Here is a 23,535-nt window from a genome sequence, read left to right as displayed (position 1 = left end):
TTATACCCCTAAGGGTAGGGTAGGGGTAGGGTAGAGGTAATTGAAAGTTTACATCGAGTTTCACGCGGTCGAAGTTGCGGGCGTCCGCTAGTTTATAATATAAATCTTTAGAGAGAGGTCAATTCTGTACATGAAATATATTTCCTAAATAATTATCAGCGGGTGATTACTGATCGATACTGATGCCAAAAATGCAATCAGTAACATTTTTGTCTCCACTTATCAGTTGTGTATTTTAAGAAATTAAATATCACGTGTCACAAACGGTGAAGGAAGAACACTATGAGGAAACCTGCATTCTTGAGAATTTTCCTAATTCTCTATGTGTGTGAAATCTGCCAATCCGCATTGGGCCAGCGTGGTAGACTACTGGCCTAACCCTTCTCATTGTGAGAGGAGATTCGCGCTCAGCTCAGCCAAATATAGGTTGATAATGATGATGATGTAGTGTTTGTGTCTACTAAATAGATTATGTACATTGGTAGTGGGGGCAATGAGGCAGTCTGTCACCAGTGCTAGGCCAGAGTGGTTGTACCAGTGTAGAGCTTCTCTTATAGAAAGGACGAGGGTCCTTACAATGATGATGATGATGATGATGATAATGATGATGATGATGATGATAATGATTGTAGTGTTTGTGTCTACTAAATAGATACCTACACTACATACACTGTCTCATGTACATTGGTAGTGGGCGCAATGAGGCAGTCTGTCACCGGCGCTAGACCGGAGCGGTCGTACCAGTGTAGGGATGAGCCAGTGATTTGCTTCTATTATAGTAAGGACGAGGGCCCTTACAAGGATGTTGATGATGATGATGATGATTGTAGTGTTTGAGTCTACTAAATAGATACCTACATACACTGTCTCTTGTACATTGGTAGTGGGGGCAATGAGGCAGTTAGTCACCGGCGCTAGACCGCTAGACCTAAGCGGTCGTACCAGAGTAGGGATGAGCCAGTGATTTGCTTCTTTTATAGTAAGGACGAGGGTCCTTACATTACAATGATAATGATAATGAAGATGATGGATGATGATGATGATGATTGTAGTGTTTGTGTCTACTAAATAGATACCTACATACACTGCCTCATGTACATTGGTGGTGGGGGCAATGAGGCAGTCTGTCACCGACGCTAGACCGGAGCGGTCGTACCAGTGTAGGAATGAGCCAGTGATTTGCTTCTCTTATAGTACGGACGAGGGTCCTTACAATGATAGCATAGACTCAATATCTCAAGTTAGAGCGGTTGGACTCATCACCGAGAGGTGGTGATTCGATCCCCGCCCCGTTGGTCTATTGTCGTACGCACAGTCTTTCCCGACTAGTTGGAGGGGAATGGGAATATTGATCATATTATAAAAGATATGGCAGTATTCTTTAAAAAAAAAGATGATGCTGATGAATCGTATAGAGCAAGAGAACAAACCTGTTTCCTGTTGTTATGCCGGGGCGCCAACTCCACGAAGCTGATCTCCACGCCGGTGACGAGCTTGGGCCGCATCGCCGCGAACAGCTGCGCCGCGCGCCGGTTGAGCACGCGCTCCTCGAACTGCTCCTCCGTCTCGCCCGCCTCGCGCGCCTCGCGCTCGCTCTCCTCCGTCTGCAGAGAAAAAGAGAGAGAGACCAATAAAATATTGGATAAAAGCAGACATTACTTAGAGGAAAGGCGAACTGGCATTCCTGCCGATATACCAATAACAACGTACTATATACAAACGGGTAGGATTTTTTATGTACTTTAATAAATAATAAGGTCAAAAAATGCTACTTACACATTATGGCTCAAAAAAGAACAACAATATTTTTCTTTAAAACGTCTTAAACTGGTCTAACAAGTTTTACGTTATAACACGGTTACTGGCAAAAATATTAACCTGATCAATATAAAAAATATTACTTCTCTAGGTAGTAAGATATGATTAACAATGGAAGTGAGAGAAGTGAAGAGTGTGGAAGTGGCATGCGAGCGCATATTTTATAGTTAATTTTTTGTCAAAACTTTTTTCACACAGCACTCAGGTACTTCCTGTCACAACAAAAATTCAAGTACATAAAGAATCCAATGCAATGATATATCGCGTGTTGTTATTGGTATTTATTGGTACTGGTATTTATTTAGGCAGGCTCCTATACGTTTTTGCCGGTTCTCCTTTATAATGAAATAATAGGCTAGTTGACACTTTTTTAAATGGATTTTTTGAGACGTACATGGAACAAGAGTCTGAAATATATCAGTATCAATTTAAAAAACTTAATTTAAATATCACGTATTTTTTCAAATTTTCCAAACGTCAAAAACGCTGTCTTCCATTTTGTCACCAACACACTTGATGTACTAAACGTTAGTTTGACGTTTAGTTAGACGTATTGTTAACTAATATTTTTGTAAAACGCTCCGTTTGTAAGGGATTTGTTATAGTGACGTCATGAAACAATTGAAATAGACTGTCATAGCCGACAGGCGATTTGGCTCGAATTGTCAAGAACATATTTAAAAACTAAAATTTCCATGTAACCACGTCTCAAAAAAATATGATTTTTTCAATGTATTAGAACCATAATGAACTATTTAATAACATTAAAAAAAAATGTCAACTAGCCTATTCGAAATTGTGTACAATACTCACATTCTCAACACTGAGCGGCAGATCGTAGTCGTGCGTCGGACTGTGGTGGCCTTGTTGATCGTCGTATCCTAAGTTCGTCATTTGCATGCCACTCTGAAATAAATAATAATAATAATATAATTTATTTCAGAATTACAAATCCATATATTGTTAGTACATTAGTAGGTAACATTTTTATCTTACTTATTAAATTAAATTAGTACAGTTAGTAACATAGGAAATTTTAATAATATTTTAAACAAACAGTCATGAACGTCCTATAGCTACTTCCACACAGTGGCCTAGTATCGGGCAGTCGGGCCTAGCAAGGGTTAATAAGGGTTTTCATTGTTTTTTACACAGTTACATAACCTGCACCTGCAGGGGGTACTGAACGCACCCCAACTGCGACTACATCAGATAATATAATAGCAATGAAAGCAACTCCATGGGGCCAGTATTAAGATCGTCCAGCAAGTGGTGCTGATCGCCCCCATCTGCCGTGGCATCTATCTATCTATCTATACTATAATAATCGAGTGTCTGTACTAAGCCCAAATTTAACTAAAATCAACTTAGGGCGATTAGAAAAGAGCAATAGAATACAAAAATATTTTTTTTTTAATTTTCTTGTCTGTCTGTTCTTCTGTCTGTATGTTCGCGCTATTCTCTGGTTCTACTGAACGGATTTTAATGCAGTTTTCACAAATAGATTAAGCAAAGTTCAGGGCAACATATAGGCTTTGTTTCATTAAGATCGGACAGATAGAAAAAAAGTTATCTTGAAAAAACCGGATTGCTCAAATTTATTCGCAGGCGTTATTTGGAGAAACGAGTTTTCCACTAAAACTGTGTAATATCGATATTGAGGCACATATTCTATACTCAACTGACCAATTTGTTTGTTTATTTGGTTGAACGCGCCAAGCTAATCATAGGAACTACTTGAAAGTTCAGGTTCAAATTGGATAATTCTTTTTGTGTTTAAATAGTCACATTGTCTGCTTTTTATCGTATAATGGTATGCAAGTTTTATTACTGTTTCAAGCAATAACTACTTATTAGATAGACCTAAAAGGAGATCATTAATTTTGGGCCTTTATGAAATTAGTTCCGGCCAACAAACAAAAATAGCACGAATTTGGCGCAATAGCTAATCTATACTTCTGTCAAATTCCGTACATAGAAGATATATTAAAAAATTTTATTAGAGGGCATTATACAATCGATACAAAATATTTGTTTTGATTTTTTGTCTGTCTGTCTGTCCGTATTTTTTGTTGACCGGGGATCACGCTGAAACTAGTGAATGAATTCAAATGAAACTTAGCACGATATGAGAATATAATACGGAGCAGGATAAAGTATACTTTTTATAACGAAAATAAAATCTGAAGGCGGTGAAATAGGGGTAAAAAGTTTGTATGAAAAGTCCTCCTTTTTTCCTGGTCAATTTACCCAAGAACAAAAAACGCGCACTTTATTATAGACCGGCCTTCGGCCGGGAGCTTATGATAGGGCCTCCGACCGTGGTTACGTCTGGGTATTTTACCCAAGCACAAAAAACAGAACGCGCGGCCCTCGGCCGGGAGTTTATGATACAGCCTTCGACCGTGACTACGGCTGGGTATTTTACCTAAACAAAATGGGGGTTTGTGATATGGCCACTGATCGTGGCTACGGCTGGGTATTTTACCGATGCACAAAAAACGGAACGCGCGGCCTTCGGCCGCGCACTTTATTGTGCATCGGCCTTCGGCCGGGGGTTTGTGATATGGCCTCTGATCGTAGCTACGACTGGGCATTTTACCGATGCACAAAAAACGGAACGCGCGAATAAAGTGGTAGTAATCTCCCTGGTCCAACGGCAATGGCAGTGACTCCATGGGGCCAGTATTAAGATCATCCAGCAGAGGATGCTGCTCGCCCCCCATCTGCGGTATCATCTGATAATAATGTGATGCTCACCTGGTAATCTCCCTGATCCAACGGTAAAGGCAGCGGCTCCATGGGGCCGGTGTTGAGGTCGTGGTGTGTTTGGTGCGGCGCGGGCACCGACTGCGCCAGCAGGGGGTGCTGTTCGCCCCCCATTTGCGGCATCATCGGCAGCTGCTCCATACTGTGCTGGAGGAGGGCTCCGTGCTGAAGACCTGGAGACGAAGGATGGTATTCACACACAAAAACAATCACAATAATATTGTAAAGGCGAAAATTTATGAGGGTATAAGCCGTAAACTGCTTAAATTGAATTACTTTAGTGTATAGTAAAACTTCAATTCATGCAAATAAGGGTGTGATGTGTGACACAGAAAGAAAAATTAGAAAAACCAAAATGTCGTAGACTGTGTGTGTTGTATACAAAGTTGGACAATGTACATGGAATGGAGTATAAACACAAATGTTTTGGTAATAAACAAAACACCCGCGTATTCGCGAATCACGTAATTACTTAAATTAAAAAATATAACTAACCTGATGGCGTCATGCCTCCATGCTGTAATCCACCGGGCGTCATTCCTCCATGTGCCAGTCCCGCTGGCGTCATCCCTCCATGAGCGAGTCCTACCGGCGTCATCCCTCCGTGTGCGAGTCCTACTGGCGTCATTCCTCCATGCGCGAGTCCCGCTGGTGTCATCCCTCCATGTGCGAGACCAGCAGGCGTCATCCCTCCGTGCGCAAGTCCGGCTGGGGTCATTCCTCCGTGCGCAAGTCCGGCTGGGGTCATTCCTCCGTGCTGAAGGCCGGCTGGGGTCATTCCTCCGTGCTGGAGACCTGCTGGCGTCATGCCACCATGCTGAAGTCCCACTGGTGTCATACCTCCATGGTCTAAGCCACCTAATTCAACAAAAGTATATTGGAAATTTATCAAACTGTGTTTTTCTTCATTACTTGGAACATACTCTTTTTTTACGAGTACCCTACATAGCCTTAATTTTTTAAAATTATTTTACTTTTTTTTAATTCAATAATATCATTCAGTTAATTTTTCATTCTAACTTCTAAACACATTCTAAATTATCTAGGGATTTTTTTTTTTTTTTTTTTTTTTTTTTTATGTAGTATAGGCTTACGCTTGACCACAATCAAGCCTGATGGAAAGCAATGATGAGGTCTAAGATGAAGCGCGCTTGCCTAGAAGATGCCTATTCACTCTTGCCTTGAAGGTGCACAAATTATACGTGTCAGGAAACACAGACGCCGGAAGGGCATTCCACATTTTGGCAGTTCTTATTAGGAACGTTGACGCAAAACGTTTCGTGCGGGTTGATTGCACGTTGACAACAAAAGGATGCCATTTTTCACGGCGTCTCGCTGTTCTGTGGTAAAATGGGGACGGAGGAACTAGATCGTAAAGTTCCTGTGCACACTCTCCAAAGTATATGCGATAAAAGACCGATAGACAGGCAACGTTGCGTCGGTGTTGAAGACTTTGCAATTTTGCTCTTGTCAACGGTTCATCACCTATGATACGCCTAGCGCGACGATCAACCGAGTCTAATGCAGCGAGTTGGTATTTAGCAGAGCCATCCCATAGGTGACTGCAGTACTCCATGCTGGTTCGAACTTGTGCCTGATATAGGGTGAGAAGTTGTTCTGATGTGAAGTACCGCTTTACCTTGTTTAGGATGCCTAACTTTTTAGCTGCTGTCTTAGCCTTATTCTCGATGCATTTCCCGAAGTTGAGATTGGAGAATATGTTAACACCCAATAGCTCGATGCTATCACAGATGGGAATGGATATACTTTGGAAAGAGGGAGCCAAGGTGAAAGGGCTCCTTTTAGCAGAAAAAAGACACGCCTGAGTTTTTACTGCATTAAAATGAACCAAATTAGCGTCACCCCAGTCAGACACCATCTCCAGGTTCAAGTTAACGCGCTCAACCAGGGCCTTTCTAAGCTCTAGGACTTCAGCACCGCTGGCTCTTGAGTTGGACATGTACCTCTCCGTTACCGTACTGTCATCTGCGTACCCAAAGATACCGGGATTCAGCAGATCGTTAATGTGAAGCAAAAACAGTGTAGCGGAGAGAACAGACCCCTGAGGTACACCGGCATTGACAGCCATTAGGTCAGATGAGCATCCGTCAATTACTACTCGGAATGACCGTTCCCTCAGAAAGTCAGAAATCCATTTACAGAAGCCATCAGGTATCCCGTACGCCGGTAGTTTGCTAAGAAGACTAGCATGCCATACCCGGTCGAAGGCCTTGGAAATATCGAGGGAAACAGCAAGGGCTTCGCCTTGTTTCTCAATGGCTTCACCCCAGATGTGGGTGGCATATACTAGAAGATCGCCAGTGGACCGATTTCTAGTTATATTTTTCCATTTGCTTACATGTCTGCTGTGCCAACTTCCCCTAGTCATCCTCCCCTTTATTTTCAACTGTCTCATGAAAGTCTTAAAGGCCCACAAAACTTTATCGGACATATTGACAACTTGAGGCCTAGATCTATGTCTACATATTCATAAAAAGCTAAATATTCCCTTACCTGGCGTCATAGATCCATGATGTAGCACTCCGGGGGTCATCCCACCGTGAGCCAGTCCCGCGGGCGTCATTCCTCCCAGTCCCAATCCTGGCGTCATTCCACCCGGTGTCATCCTTCCTGGAGTCATTCCTGAACAAGTGTGAGAAAGCTTTTTGAATTTATAGATAGTCATCAAATCAATATTAGTGCAAAATCGCGTGATATTGCTATCAATAAAACACCTTATAACAGAATTGTGAGCTACAAAGGAGAATGGCGAGGTTGCATGTATTTTGGTACTAGCAGATAGAAGTACCGTACATAATGGTAACCCATTAATAGTTTTTAATCGTGATTAAACTAAGAAAAAAGCAAATGGAATCCAATCTTGAAAAGCAGGGAGAAAAAAGATATACCTTAAAATTACCTATACCCTATCTATGCATACGAATAAATGTGAATTTTATACTGAAAAACACCGCCCCTGACATACAACTGCGTGATTGCTTTATAAATACGACAAGGCGTTTCGGTCTCGGGCAACAAGTAGAACAATTTTACTATGCTAAGTATAGAAGTAATCTTGATTCCCGTTCTATAAAATCTCAATATTTTTTATACAAATATCTTATAAAATAATAGTTTTAATTAATACAAATGTACAAGTGTACGACACTTCTAAGTGTGACTCCCACTTTCGCCATCCTCCTTTAACACTTATATTGTTAAGTTTTAGAAAGTTTTTGAGTTTGTTTGTTTCTTTGTACCTCGTGAAACTACTGAACCAATTTTAATAAATCTTTCACCAATGGAAAGCTACTAATCAGCGATAACGATAGGCTATATTTTATACCTATATTCCCTAGGGAAAGGAAACTACGCAGCTGAAAGTGCGGAGGTCCGCTAATGTCATGAACGTACCTCCGTGCAAGGCTAGCTCAGGCTGCTCTCCGTGTTGAAGTCCCACAGGCGTCAGTCCTCCTGATGAAGTAAATAGTGTGTCATAAATTACGTGAATAATAATCTTCTAATTATCTAAGAGAAAAATACATGTAAAGTCCGGCCGCTCAGAGATTGCTTTTTTGATAGATCGTGAATCATCATTACCAACCTATATTTCGCTAACTTTCGAGCACGAGTCTCCTCTCTGAGAGACTGACAGGTCAGGCCAAATAGTCCACCACGTAGCCCAATGCGGATTGGCAGACTTCACACACAGAATTAAGAAAACTCTCAGGTATGCAGATTTCCTTACGACGATTTTCCTTCACCGTTTGAGACACGTGAAATTTAATTTCTTAAAATGCACATAACTAAAAAGTGAATGGAGGTGCAGGCATGGATTCGAACCTACGCCCTGCGGAATCGGGGGCAAAGGTCCAGTGGGCTATCATATGATTAAAGGATCATATGGATGTTTGCTTCACCAGTGGGGTGGTAACTATTCTCGGTCAATTCCTACCAATAAAAGCACAACTAACCTGGTGTCATAGCTCCATGTTGCAAGCTTCCGGGAGTAATACCCCCTTGCAGCAATGTGCCCGGCGTCAGGGGGCCCAGCGAGCCAGGGGTCAGCGGTGCACCGAGAGAACTCAGCATACCTAAATTATTACAATATTCTATTATCGGCTGATTGCTTTAGGTAACATCGTGACGTCACAAAATGGACGACAGCGTTTTGACGTGTAGAAAATTTTAATAAATACATAATTTTTAAATTAAGCATTTTTTGAAATCCTTATCCTTTACTTTTATAAATTGATATCGATATATTTCGAACCCTTATATCAATACTAGCGGATGCCCGCGATTTCGTCCGCGTGGAATTCAGTTTTTCACAAATTCCGCGGGAACCAGAGATTTTACCGGGATGTAAGCTACTATGTATGGATAAAGCCTATGTGTTAAATCTATTTCCATTCCAAATTTCAGCCAAATCGCTATAGTAGCCGCGGCGTAAAAGAGGAACAAACATACTTACACACACACAAACTTTCGCCTTTATAATATTAGTGTGATGTGATAGTGTGAAGTGTGATACTACAGGAAATAATTATTGTTTATATTAAATTTGATATGAGTCAACTACTATATTATAACGTGTACAGACAAACAGCCAGGCGAATTTGTAAGAAACTGAAGTAGGAACGCCGTAGTATTTTAAATATATTCAACCACCAACCTAATAATGTTTACAAAATCAGAGCCGAGCTTTGCATGATAGATAAAGATAAAACAAATTTTCAGGAGACATATTTGTCATCGGACACACCAAAGTCAAGGAGATGACTTGGAAGGAAAAGGTTTCATCTTTCATCATGGTTCAATATGTCCAAAATTTTGTCCGACTTGCTACAAATATCACATTCACAAAGTTTGAGCAGCATGGTCATAAATGATTTTTTTTATTCCAGGGCCCATGGACTATAGATGAACATGAAAATGGATAGAAAAAGAAAACGATACCCATGAATATAAAAGCCATTACTTACCATTAAAACCGATTTAGTATTTACAAATACAGTAAAAACTCGATTATCCGGATATCTTTGAGAGAATTCACAACTATTCAGACTGCAAATATCAAATCAATATCTTCAATATTTTTTTTAATAAATCCTGATTTTAAAAATCATTACGATTATCCAAATACCTTATGACAAGAATTAGTCCGGGTAATCGAGTCTACTAATAATGTGGAAATAAGGTTATTCATCATGAAAGTGAAATCAATTAGGCGGATTAAACCATGCCAAATTCTTAAAATAGTTAGACATAAAAGAGTAGAAGTTAATAAAAATAGTAAACTCGTTGCATGGCAACACCACATTTACTGTAATTATCACAAAGATCTGTCATTATAGAGCAACCTATTATTATTGATAGTTTTATCAGATTATTAAAATCATAGTGGAAATTTGGTTAATTACCAGACAAATTGCAATAAATATCTTTTATTTAGATGAGATTTACTTTCTTTTTAATTTAATTAAAGTAAATCATGTAATCAGCTTAGTACCCATACACATGATACAAGTATTTTCCAAATATTATTAATTTACTCGTATTTAGATAGTAATATTATTTGCAACAGATGATCTTATTTGAAATAAGAACATATTACCTACGACTACGTATAGAAAAAAATATCAATTATTATCAAGTATCAAGGTAGTTGCAATCCCAAGTGGATGACAGAACACAGGGTTACCATAAGAACGAGAATAAGTGACTACAGCGCCCTCTTTTATTTTGTACTTTTTTGTGTCGCACTATACATAATATTATTTTAATTAATAATTAATGAAAGCAATGAAGCTACTGATAAATAGCTATAGTTAACAATAGCTTCATTAATTAAATTATTATTAATTAAAATAGAGTTAGCCAGAGCCAGAGTAATAGTGTACCTGGGGTGTTAGGTGGCTCCACGTCGGTCTCGTGGCGCGGCGTTTGGAACGGCTCGGGGACGCGCTCCGACTCTACGCCGCATCGACCACACCGTGAGTTAGTTAGTGACATGTCACGGACTTACGTTTAGCTAGACACCGAGAACCGTCCATTCAATCGTTCCCGAAAATTAGTGCCAATTCATTAACTTAATGCATTTTTCAGAACAGGATTTATAGTATTAAATAGGAACACGGTGTCTAGTTAAATGTAGGTCCGTGGTAACGGTGCATGTTATATAGGCAGTTAACCAGGCCTTACACTTTAAGTATCACAACATAAGGACAACAAATGAAGCGGTATAGACTATACAGCATCTACGTCAATGTCCGTGAAAATCCCGGTTTACATGTACTGTCAAACGTTCGCGGGACCAAAATTTCCCAAAAGTTTCTACGGCTTGCAAAATGTAACTTTAACATATAGAAGATAAGGTATATATTAGAATGAGGACTTTCAAAAAGGTATGACGCTACAATGAACATAGTAACATTATAATACAGACGTAGAGCGGCAACTTTGTTTTATTGCGGGTGTTAGTTAGCCCTTAATTCTAGGCATGTAAATCAGATATTCGGAAATTTGTATGATGGAAATAAAATGATTTGTATAACCCGCAAGTGCGAGTATCGTATTCACCTCCTATCTTCAGACAAAGGAAGTTTGACTACAAACTGACTTGCTGCATATTCTCTATCCTAGGCGACCATTATTTATAAAGAAGCTGTATGTTAGTCACTCGGTGCTCATAATTTAGTTAATTTTTATACATATATTTATTTCGAGGAAAATGTATGGCCTGTTTTTTATTGAAAGAGACAGCTTACAAAACGTACAAAATGAAGTAAAATTTATTTTTTAAATTTTATGTCGTCGGTAGGCTTATTCTCAAAGTACTCCAAGGGAACAACATATGACTAATCAAGTTCTACGCGGCAAAGTCGAGGACGTAATGTAATCCTTGTAATGTAAGCTGTTTCTTTTTTATCAAACCGTTAAAATGAAAGCATAAACAATGAATTTTAGTTTGCAGAGTGATAATGGAACTTTTAACACAATTTTACATTTAAAATGCTGATTTTCATGAAGAAACATTTCACCAAGAAGTGAATCATCCACCATACACCTTCAACATGAGTGAATGGGACCCACAAACTTTGTACAATTTTGTGATCATTATTATTTACATTTAAAACTAATTTGAGATGTGTGTACCGCCATTATTTTATGTATTTATCTGTAAAATGTCAATGATCTCTTGCAACATTGCTATTACGTATACAAAGGAGATGGTCCATTTCAGGTCCACTCTTGTACCCCGTATCATTAAAATTTAAAAAAATACAAGGTTTTTTAAAATCTAAATAAGTGAATAAATAAAATTAAAACCCCAGTTTTTGAGTTATATCAAGATAAAGCAAAGCAAGCATATATTAAAGCAACTATGACATGACCATTGACAGCAAACGTCAAATCGACTATTGCATTGAAAACGTCATAAATCCGCCATAATTACCCATATTAGTGTTGCATTTCTTAGGAGAGAATGAATATTATTTCGAAACAATTAAAGTAAAGTCGTAGATTTGTATAATCAAAAATAGTTAATAAAAAATAACTATTATTAATAAATTCTTTTATATCCGCCAGGGTATAATGACTAATCCTGGGCTCCATCCAATTTTGGACCATCTACTTTACCCACTTACTTTTCACTTAATTTTAAGGTAAAAAATTTTGTTCACATTAAAATATGCACATCTGTCTATCACTTTATGTATTCTTTTGCTATGTGGAAAAGGAAAAGAAGATTATGGGTCAAAATAAAAATAAACATAATGACAAATGTTCTATACAAAAATATAACACAGACTATACACGAAATTCAAGTGAAATAAAGCACTGTACCAATTATATTAAAAAAAAAAAAATTAAGAAAACCCAGTTGGTAAAAAATAATATGAAATTTAACAAAATAACAATGTTGCTAAGAGATAACACACATAGATTATTAATATTAAATGGGCAGTAAACATATGATTAGTAGTACAAGTGATTGTATATTAGTACGATGGTAAATTGATAAGCAGATGATATGGATACAGTTGTGACACTCACCAATAGATGGCTCATAGTCTTGAGGCACTGGAGTCGGAGGCTCCAAGTCCTGGGGAGTCGGCGCTGGCGTCTCGGGAGGATGAATAGCCTGGTGGAAACATCAAGTTACGAGTGTACAATATTCATTGCAAACACCTTGAGCAGCCAGCATCCAACCAACCAACAATCCAACCAACTGTTATCGCCGCGTTGCAACGACTTGCGGTACGGACGGCTTCAGTGTGCTCGTGGCGTTCGAGCCGTCCACATCTCGTGTTGTGTAATTCTTTATGGGTTACTTGGGATAGACGGGGAGTGTGACTTGAGTTTAAAAGGGGAGTGTTAGATATCTGTCAAAGGCGCCTTTAAACCTACACACAACGTTCACAAGTGCGTGACTTAATTCAAGGTCATTCTCTGCCATTCTAGGGTCTTATTTTGGTTACAGTTTGATTTGTTAATTAAGTTGTCCTGAACTCCTGAAAAATGTTGTGAATCATAACCTTTGTTCGACATTAGTTTTCTTATTTTTGCAATCACTTTTGAGTCTGCTAAAACAACATCCAACGACTTTCTGTAATCCATAGAAGTCGTTAACTGGGTCCTTCGGTCCACCTAGTCGACCAATACTGCGCTTTCCGGTTCGACACCTAGGGACAGTCTTACTTACGTCTTCATTCCTGCGCTTCCTGCCGCCGCGGCGGGGCGCGGGCGCGTCGGCGGGGTCGGGCGAGCGCGCCGCGTCGCCTTCCTCGGGGTCGGTGCGCAGCGTCATGTTGCTCTGGTACTTCTACAACAACATGTTGTTGTGTTAACTATGGTTAGTGTAGAGTTACTTTGCATAATTTATGGAACAATTATTTATCTATACTTCTATACAAATATATACAGCTGAAGAGTTAATTTGTTTGATTGAACGCGCTAATCTCAGGAACTACTAGTATGATTTGAAAAATTCTTTCAGTGTTAGATAGCTCATTTATCGAGGAAGACTATAGGCTATATATTACCCTCGTTTTCCTACGGGAACGGGAACCGTGCGGGTAAAACCGCGCAGCGGCAGCTAATTAGTAATAGTAAAACTTTAATGTTTAACCGCCATCCTTCAGTTACCACGCACTTTGCGACTAAAATGAGTCTCAATTTGCTCTTTTTTTCATTTTATTTGCTTTGTTTTGTAATTGATGTTGCATTAATGTTATAAGTATTTCGTAAAATTATAAATAAATAAATATGCTTTTCTGTATCACAATGTCGGACGTGTCGCTTAGTTGGTTCTTAATCTCTACACCGGATATGTGCACTTCGTAGACTAATAAACAAATATATCACCTTAAACAGAACTCTGGAAGGTATCGGCCTAGCGGGGAGAGTGAACAACTTCTCGACGCCCCCGGTCTCCTTCCAGTGCATGAGGCGGCGAGTGGGCGGCGCCAGGTCGAGCGTCGTCACGATATCGGACGTGTTGCTCAGTTGGTTCTTCATCTCTTCACCGGATATGTTCTTCACTTCGTCGACTATGAGCTTGCGTTTCCGCTTCGCTTTGGTTATTCCTGTGAGCAATTATTATAATTAAAACTAAATATGTACAAATAAATCAAAGCTTTGATAACTTCCTTTCTAGTAAAGAGAAAAATATATTTTTTCGTCCGCTTCTTCTTCAGTTCTTCACGAGATTTCTATTGGCGCTTCTTAGGCCTACAGCTAGGCTATTCTGTTTTATAACTCGCAAGGACGAGTTTCGAATTCACCTCTATCTCTTTCTGTTTCGTTGGAGTTTCGAAAGAACTTGTAAACTAAGCCTAATTGAAATCAATAAACTTTGACTTTGACTTGGAATCTTTTGTGTGCGATTTCGATTCGAATAAGTATATATGTTTACCAATAATTCTAAAACTGTCAAAGCAAAATTGGCCACTTTTTGACTGAAATTTTCTTCATGATTGTGCGTCATTTTTTAACCGACTTCATCAAAAAGGAGGAGGTTATCAATTGCTCAGAATACTTTTTTTTTTGTATGTTCACCTATTATTCGAAGACGCATGAACAGATTAAAAAAAATATTTTTTTGTATAAAAGGGTTTGTTTTCCAATTGTATTATAAGAGGTCAATTGTATAAACACATAAAATAAGACACATTTCCCACCTCTCAGTACTGTGGTGTCGACGGGTGGCAAGGCGAAGGACTCCTCGTCGTTCTGCAGCAAGGTGGTGGAGTCCGCCACGGGAGCCGGAGTGGCTGGAGCCTCCGCAGGGGGAGCTGCCTCTTCAGCCGTCTCCGTACTATCCACCTCCTGAAACATAGCAATCACATATGATTTTTTTTTTCTGTTGGGACTTTTAGAATCAGATGGAATTCATGTTTATAGGTCTGGCAAGTTCACTGATAACACTCCGACGATATGCGGGCGACAGGGGGAAATACTGCGCGGGTGTGAAATCGTAACATTATAACATTTTAATAAACATAACAACATTTTAAAGTTAACGTCACACAGCGTGTTTCTGTATATAAACTGAAAGTTTAATTTATCATGAAACACGGCTAAAACTCACGTGATATAACGTCGGAGTATGCCCGACAAGCCGTATTTCATAATAAATTAATATGAATAACACTCACGATAGTTTAAATTATAAAATAAAACTGATGGTTTATATATGTCACCGGAAAATAACAAGATCCGTAAGTTTATCAATTTACTAGGAAGTTTATAAACTTTCGTAGGATTCTAAACGGGAGATAAATTGTATTATTTTACGTCCACATTTTCGTAAATTTATCAATTTCCGACGTCACACGGTAAATTTATAAACTAACGAATATCTATTCGTAAGATTTTATATGGTTCGACCAATCACATAAACTCTTTTAAATATACGCATCTTTGAAATACGTAAAATAACACACTGCTCTCTGATTGGTCAATGTTCATAGTGGCAATGCTTGTGTCCATAGACTTTGGTACAATCAGACTTGACAAACTATAAATTGGAAGCAACAATGTCTGGTTCCTCTCTGGCACGGATGTAGTGAGTTGAGTTTGATATTATCAGTTTTAATAAGCTATTTAACAGTAACTAGCTAAAATACAGGAATACTCTTACAAAACATACTAATGAACACTACTTTACTCTATTTAAATAAAACGACAGAAATTGTGTATCTAATACGTAAGGCTTTATTATCAAAATATTAAATCATACTTTTTGGCGTGATAGTATTCTTTGTCTGTGGGCCGACTTCCCAAAACTTTAGCTTTATTATAATTTTCTATCCTTTTAATAACATTTTTAATTTTTTCCTCTGTCCATTCTGATTTCTTACTATTTTGGTTATGCCCACTATTAAACATTTGTAGCTCTGTGGTAAATTTTACAAATGTTCTAGCATTTACCACACTATCTCCTTAATTTTGGGTATCCGCAGTTTGTAGGTCACTCATTGTGGGTACTGCTATATAAAGCATGCAAAATAAAGCTATTTTTCACAGTTGCAACACAGTTCAACATTTAAAACTAATAATAACGCACGAGCAAACTGGTTTGTTTAAATTCCGTGGCGAACAATGGCGGCCGCGAGCAAGGAGAAGTAACACGTGACAGTCAACCAATCAGATCGCGCGTAGCGTTTGGTTATTACTTACTTATTATTTTACGAGTGAGTTCAGTAACTTTATCAATTTACGAAAATGTGGACGTAAAATAATATAATTTATCTCCCGTTTAGAATCCTACGAAAGTTTATAAACTTACTAGTAAATTGATAAACTTACGGATCTTGTTACTTTCCGGTGGCATATACAAATATTTTGTATATTTTGTATACAAAATATTTGGCAGAAATAACTTTTTGCCTGGACAATTTTACTTTTTTGTCATCCACTCACAGCACAATCAATTATTTAATTAAGTAATCAATTTATTTTTAAACTGTAATTTTGTGGTAGCTGTTGATTCAGCTGCAACGAAAATTTCCATAGGTTAATCTAATCACATTTTTTGTAGAGTTTTTAATAAATTTATCAGGGGGTCCACCAGAACCAGTTAAATTAGTGGTCTATGCATTGACCTCTTATAATAAAATGACGCACAGTCATGTAGAAAATTTGACTTAAAAACTGGCCAATTTTGCTTTGACAGTTTTAGAATTATGGCTAAAGTACAGTCCAATATTCAATAAAATTCCGAATTCAGAGCAAATTCAATCTTAAGGATTGAGTTTAAGGTTGAATTTGCAAATGCGACTACTTGAATTGAGTGCCAAGAAGTTGTGCTTGGCACTCATTAAGTCGGGACGTCTTTTGGTCGCCAATTGTGCATCCACTTTTTAATAAGAGATCGATGGGTCTATGAGAAAAAAAAAGTTTGGGAACCTCTGCACTAATAGAATAAGTGGAACTCACCATGGGCATGGTGGAGGGGGGGCGCGGCGCGGCCGGCGGCGGCATGAGCCCCGCGTCGTCCGCGCGCGGCGTCTCCGGCTCGCGCACCGGCGATCCGCCCCAACTGTCATACAACCAACTCAACTGTCAACCAAGTCAACTGTCAACCAACCCAACTGTCAACCAATACTAACAGAGGAGTTGATTCTTATCGAATATCATTATCAACCCCTATTTGCTAAGCTCGAAACACTGCTAAGCACGAATCACTGCTAAGCTCGAATCTTTATCTCAGAATGAGGGGTTAGGCCACCACGCTGGCCCAATGCGGATTGGCAGACTTCACACACACAGGGAATTAGGAAAATTCTCTTATATTCAAGTTTCCTCACGATGTTTTTCGTTCACTGTTTTGAGACACGTGATATTTAATTTCATATAATGCAGACAATTGAAAAGTTGGAAGTGCATGCCCTAGCCGGATTCGAACCCACACCCTCCGGAATTGGAGGCTCGTTACTTTATATAAACAACATAATTTACCGAATTTAATATAAACAATATTAATTTCGTATAGTATACATGTACTATACGAAATTAATATAAATAAGGGTCCGAAATATATCTATATCAATTAATAAATTTCATATAAAACTTAATTTAACAGTCAAAAACGCTGTCGTCCATTTTATGACGTCACATTGTTACTTGATGTACTGAACGTCAAACTAATTGTTAACTAATATTTTTGTCAAACGCTAAATATTTTTTGTAAGGAATTTGTTAGTGAAGTCATGAAACAGTTAAAATGTAGACCATCATGGCCGACAGCGTTTTGGCTCGTAATGTCAAAAAATATTTACAAATCAATTTGAACCATAATGATCAATTTATGACCATTTAAAAAAATGTGTCAACTACCCTATTACTATTATTATTATATTATACATACCTGTGTCCCGGTGAGGGGGGTGAGCCGGGGGAGGGCGGCGCGTCGTAGTGCGGCATGTCGTCATCCGAGTCCGCGTTATCGTCCACCGCGCCTGCCTCCGCCTGCCCGCTCCCACCCGCCGCTTCGATCTCGGCCTGTTGAACAGTGAGGAAAGATGTGAAACATCACACTTATATTATAAAGGCTACTGATCGATTTTTCTGAAAAGAGGTGGTCCATTTCAGGTCCTCTCTTGTACCCTGTATCATTAAAATTTAAAAAATACAAGGATTCAAGGATTAAAATCTCAATAAGTGAATAAATCTAACTAAATAAAAAGAAATAAATAAAATTAAAACCCAAATTTTTGAGTTATATCAAGATGGCGCCCATAGAGCAACTATGACATGACAATTGACAGCAAATGTCAAATCGACTACTGCATTGAAAACGTCATCAATCCGTCAGTATTACCCATATTAGTGTTGCATTTCTTGAGAGAGAATGAATATTATTTCGAAAGAATTAAAGTAAATTCGTAGATTTGTATAATCACAAATAGTTAAAAAATATATTTTCTTTTATATCCGCTAGGGTACTAGAAAATAAGGAAAATTCTCTAGTATGGTTTCCTCACGATGTTTTCCTTCACCGTTTTATACACGTGATATTTAATTTCTTAAAATGCACACAACTGAAAAGTTGGAGGTGCATGCCCCAGACCGGATTCGAGCCCACACCCTCCGAAATCGGAGGAAGAGGTCATATCCACTGGGCTATCACCGACTCCTTTTTTTTCATACCAGGGGCTATATATGAAAAATCGATTCTTAAGGAGTAAACTCCAAAAACAGACCTGCAAAGACTGTGGTTGCTCGGAAGCGCCGGCCATTCCCGCCGCGGCGCCACCGGCCGAACTACCCGCCGTCACATCACCGAACAAGTCCCCTTCGAATAGACCGCCCGCATCTAAAACATGTCCAATGTCTTGTTGTAAATCACCATTTGTGGATGTAATATTCGAAAAGAATATCTACTATTACTATTTAAATAATAAATAAATAAATAAATATACTTAAACAACATCACTATCTAGCCCCAAAGTAAGCATACAGAGTAGCTTGTGTTATGGGTGCTAAGATAGTTGATATTATAATATTAATATACAATTATATACTACATATAAATACTTATATAATGTATAAATACACACAGACACTGGAAAACACTCATGCTCATCACACAAATATTTTCTAGTTATGGGAATCAAACCCACGGCCCTGGATGCAGAAAGCAGGTTCACTACCCACTTGGGACACGTCGAATTTAAAGTATCCTCGTGTACTACAGTCACATTGTCAGCAGAAAAGGAGAGGAGCTATTCAAACTATAGTGTTTTCCAGATAGCATGGGTACTGTGACAGTTGCCTTATGACGTTCATATTACGTACTATTTGCATGAGACATCAAAGATCAAATCTACACCAATACTAATAAATCTACACCGGCAAACTTTCAATAGTGAAACGAACTGTCACCGTACCCTTGCTATCTGGAAAACACGTAATCATTGAAAAGGAGACATCAAAAATCTCAAATCAAATCTACACCAATCTACACCAGCAAACTTTCAAGAGTGAAACGAACTGTACTGTGTCTACACAAACTTTAGTAATGAGGGATACAATATATATAGTGGACCCACAAATTTGTCCACAATAAAATTAGTGTACATTTTCATTATTTAATTGGAATGGGTAAAGATCTTTTAAAAGTTAATTCTCTAGATCCTTACATTTTTTACTTCTCTAGATGGGTACAAAATAGCACACAGTAAAACATTATCCTTTGTGCAACCAGCAAAGTGTTGTTCTAATACAGGCATATAATACAAGAAAAAAAAGTAAAACTTACGTCCAAAATCCCCAACATCACCTATGGTACCCCCAAAGCCATCATCCATGGGCCCATGGGGCGCAGTCTCCATGCGGGGCTCATGAGCTGGTGTTGCCATCGTTGGCACCCCTGCACCACTTGTGCTGGGCACTCCTGACTCTTTACCAGCTAGCTCCAAGGAGGATCCATCAGCAAATAGCAGGTTACTCTAGAAATGATAAGCATTCAATAAACTTAAAAATCTGATTGTTTAAAAAATTTGAATTTCGGACTTCTTTTTTTTTCATTCTCTACAAGTTACCCCTGGGCTACAATCTCACCAGATAAACTAAGATGGTAAGTAGCCACGGCCAAAGCCTCCCACCAGCCAGACCTGGACCAATTAAGAAAACCTGAATCGGAATCTGAATCTAGATGGGGATCAAACCATCTTGTAAATCCACCGCATACACCACTGCACCACAGAGGCAGTCAAATGAGTCAATGTTTTAAGCTACTTTTGACAAGCTTGTAAATACAGTAATGAAGGAAATATAACAATTATTTCTTGACAATTGGTCTCAAAAAACAATCCAATGTTCATCCAATGAAACAATAACATTTACTTCTACATGATAATAGTAAAATACATAAATTGATGTCACCATAGATTACCTGTTCTAACCCCCCTTCATTCCCAATGGCTTCTCGCATAATATCAGGGTTGTCAGCATCAAACCCCATGTCACCAAACCCATCATCATGTGTCACAAGATTTAATGAGCCATAGTCTTCACGCATTGTAATCTCCTCAGCTCTAGACTGGTTTAGAGAAAACTGAGCTTCTATGTCCACCTCACTATAACAAAATGTCAGGTTATTATCCTGGTATTGTAGTTGCTAACTATAAAGAATTTTGCTAATTTAACAGAACTAAATCAATAAATTTCAAATGACTCTGTGATTTCTGTTATTTGTGTCTCTGATTTCAAAATAACAGTATTTTTGCAAGTTCTTATAGTTATTTAAACAATACTAAAACACAAACAAATGTTTTTAAATTTCCAGTCTTATTAGTTATTAAATTCTTTCACTGGAAGATAGTGGAGGTTATTGAGCAGCATATAGACTACTTTTATCCCAGAAGAATCCATGACATTCATAGGATTTTTGAAAACTGAATTTCCCACAGACAAAGTCACAGGCATCTGCTACTACAACTCGTGCGCTGTAGCATGGTGCGTGTGACAGTTAGCTTCACTCTTGAAAGTTGCAATTCACAATAATAGTACATATTATGAACATCATACAGGCAACTGTCACCCGCACCATGCTACAGCACACAAACTGTATTAACTATAAATAATGGTAATGGTAACACTAAAAACCTGTAATTCTAATCCCTATTACATTTGATAGATTAAATGATATACACATTGTATGTTTCTGCTTTCAGTATTACTTTTGGTATATAAAAACTTGCTAAATTTTGTGAATCTCACATAGTTTGTACATATTTTTAATGGTTGATATCTTACTTTAACTCTGGCATAGCAGTGTCAAAGTCATGGAACACTTCAGGCAAAGTGATAGCATTCATGGCTGCCTCCCGATGCTCTTCAGGCAAGTCCACCATACCAGGCCTGAAGGCCATCTGAAATTAATACACCAGATGTTATGTAGATGTAGTTAGCTAATTTATTCATGATTCTCAGCTTATCTAAACTCAATATGAACAAGCTCAGTTGGCTTGAGTGACTCTATTGGGGACTAGCAACAAATGGACCAATGTACAAAGGCCAACGTTTAGTGGCCAAGTGTAGAAAAGGCCCAGGAAAGAAGGAGAACTCATTAACAAGTTTGCTGCGGCACTTATTTTCCTATACTTTCCTCTGGTGCCATACGGGGCTTTTTGACCTCATACTAGAACTTTATGTGGTCCGGTACGAGGTCCATTGAGCTCATACCACAGCGAATGTGTTAAAGGGCCAGTCCTGTTCTGTCTGTTCCAATGCACGTTGGGAGGATTAGGGTGATAATTTTAGATCATGTGTCTTGTGTTACCTTAATGTCCAAACCAAGGCATAGGGGTGTATCACAACCACTTCCCAACTCTGAGTGGGATACTCTTATTGAAAATTTCTTATAAGAAAGAAAAACTCAGTTTCTCATCACTCAACCCAGGTTTTGACACCAAGACCTTGTGATTCTTGCCAAATTTTAAGTTTATAGCATAAAATATGGTAGGACTTTCAAACTTGTGAGAGCTGTTAAACCTCCTTAATCTGGCCCTGGTTTGAAATGGATGTCTATAAGCCACCTCTCTGCCAAATTGCAAGTTTGTAGTGTAAAAAATGAAGGACTTTCATACAATATTATGAGAATACCAAAGAAAAACCACAATTGCTGAAGCAGTGCCTTTTAAACATCTTCGTAAAAGACTGAATTCAAAGGAATATATCAGAAAGGGTATCCAAAGCTGCTCTAGTAGGATCTTACCAAATTTGGCTCGACAGGTAGAACAACACAAGTGGAGAAGGGGAGTGTTAGTTAACTGTCAAGGACATCCTTAACCCTCCATCAGTCATAAGTCAGAGGATCTGCTCGGAGTCTAAATTGTACTTCAATACAAGTATATAAACCATTTGCATCTTATGTTGGCATTTTTTTTTTATCTTTTTATAGTAACAATAGCCCAAACAGAGGGCCCAAATAATGGAATAAGGCCTTTTGTGTAAATAATAAAAAACCATAGCCTAAACAGAATAACACTTCACAAGGCATACAAGAACACATCCTACAATAGTCCTCTGTACATAAACATTAATTGTTAAGAATCATGTGCCTGTAATTAGCCAGCAACCATGCTAAAGAGTGGAACTCAGCAATGCTGTTTGGCGGGAGAAATAATCGCAGCACTACTTGATTGGACTCTGTCACAATATGCTTGACTGTTGACCTACCAATTTAAAAGTTTATCATGATACAGATGCTCTTTCATTACAAAATGTAATTAGTTCACAGAAAATTTAGTCTTACCTTGATCTTAACGAAAGCCTCATTACAATCTTGCAGCAGATACTTGGCTTTCCTAGAATAGATTCTGACTACTCCCAGCAATAGATGGCCTGAAGTACGCAAGGCCATCTTCACTTTTGGCTTTAGGATTCCGTCAACTGATTTCTCAATGTTGGTTTCAAATACGTGCGCCTTGGTCAACTTCTTGTCCCAATGAGCTGCCAGCCAAATTTTGGCCAATGGGCCCTTTTTGGCCAGCACAAAGTGCGCGTAAAACATCGTGGCAGTTCACTTTACCCGTTACTTTATTAGTTACATCAAATTATTTCTGTGAAAAGAATGAACAAATGAACACAAAAACAAATTACACATTGAAAGAAATTAACAAAACCTAATGCTTTCAAGACTAATTTGGCGCCTATTCTACTTTCGAAATAATTTGCGAATAGAACATGATCACAGCATAAATTTTTATATTAGAACATTGCTTAGGCATTAGATTTTAGTTTTTATTTATGTAATAACGCGTAAGCACCTATTTTTATTAGAAATAACAATTTCTATAGCATTCACATAAGTACAACGTAAACATGACAACAATTATGCTTTCAAGATGGCGGATAGAGACCGACAGTTCATGAATCAATGATGAACCGTCACATTCGTTCAGAATTCGAATACTATAAAGCAAAGAACCT

General features: G+C 38.4%; 1 protein-coding gene across 2 annotated transcripts in view; it reads right to left on the bottom strand.

Moving 5' to 3' along the window:
* The window catches only part of LOC112049645 (double-strand-break repair protein rad21 homolog), a 29,888-nt gene extending 6,386 nt beyond the window's left edge, over positions 1-23,502 (bottom strand). Inside the window, exons 1-20 of one of the 2 annotated variants that reach the window (XM_024087625.2) lie at positions 23,373-23,502; positions 22,859-23,165; positions 21,358-21,473; positions 20,495-20,678; positions 19,859-20,048; positions 18,801-18,913; positions 17,966-18,099; positions 17,035-17,137; positions 14,775-14,922; positions 13,960-14,180; positions 13,298-13,417; positions 12,649-12,736; positions 10,491-10,562; positions 8,562-8,681; positions 8,002-8,061; positions 7,102-7,230; positions 5,083-5,445; positions 4,579-4,760; positions 2,632-2,724; positions 1,431-1,604 (exon numbers count right to left, since the gene is read on the bottom strand). In XM_024087625.2, the coding sequence (XP_023943393.1) occupies positions 1,431-1,604; positions 2,632-2,724; positions 4,579-4,760; positions 5,083-5,445; positions 7,102-7,230; positions 8,002-8,061; positions 8,562-8,681; positions 10,491-10,562; positions 12,649-12,736; positions 13,298-13,417; positions 13,960-14,180; positions 14,775-14,922; positions 17,035-17,137; positions 17,966-18,099; positions 18,801-18,913; positions 19,859-20,048; positions 20,495-20,678; positions 21,358-21,473; positions 22,859-23,116 (2,868 nt within the window). In that variant the 5' untranslated portion in view covers positions 23,117-23,165; positions 23,373-23,502. The remainder of the gene's footprint in view (positions 1-1,430; positions 1,605-2,631; positions 2,725-4,578; positions 4,761-5,082; positions 5,446-7,101; positions 7,231-8,001; positions 8,062-8,561; positions 8,682-10,490; positions 10,563-12,648; positions 12,737-13,297; positions 13,418-13,959; positions 14,181-14,774; positions 14,923-17,034; positions 17,138-17,965; positions 18,100-18,800; positions 18,914-19,858; positions 20,049-20,494; positions 20,679-21,357; positions 21,474-22,858; positions 23,166-23,372) is intronic. The other variant, XM_024087633.2, reaches the window with a different exon arrangement.
* Positions 23,503-23,535: the final 33 nt, after the last annotated feature.

This window comes from Bicyclus anynana, chromosome 10 (genome assembly GCF_947172395.1).
Source record: "Bicyclus anynana chromosome 10, ilBicAnyn1.1, whole genome shotgun sequence".
Taxonomy (NCBI): Eukaryota; Metazoa; Arthropoda; class Insecta; order Lepidoptera; family Nymphalidae; genus Bicyclus; species Bicyclus anynana.
Note: the sequence above shows the minus strand (reverse complement) of the source record. Positions and strands in the feature narration are given on the sequence as shown.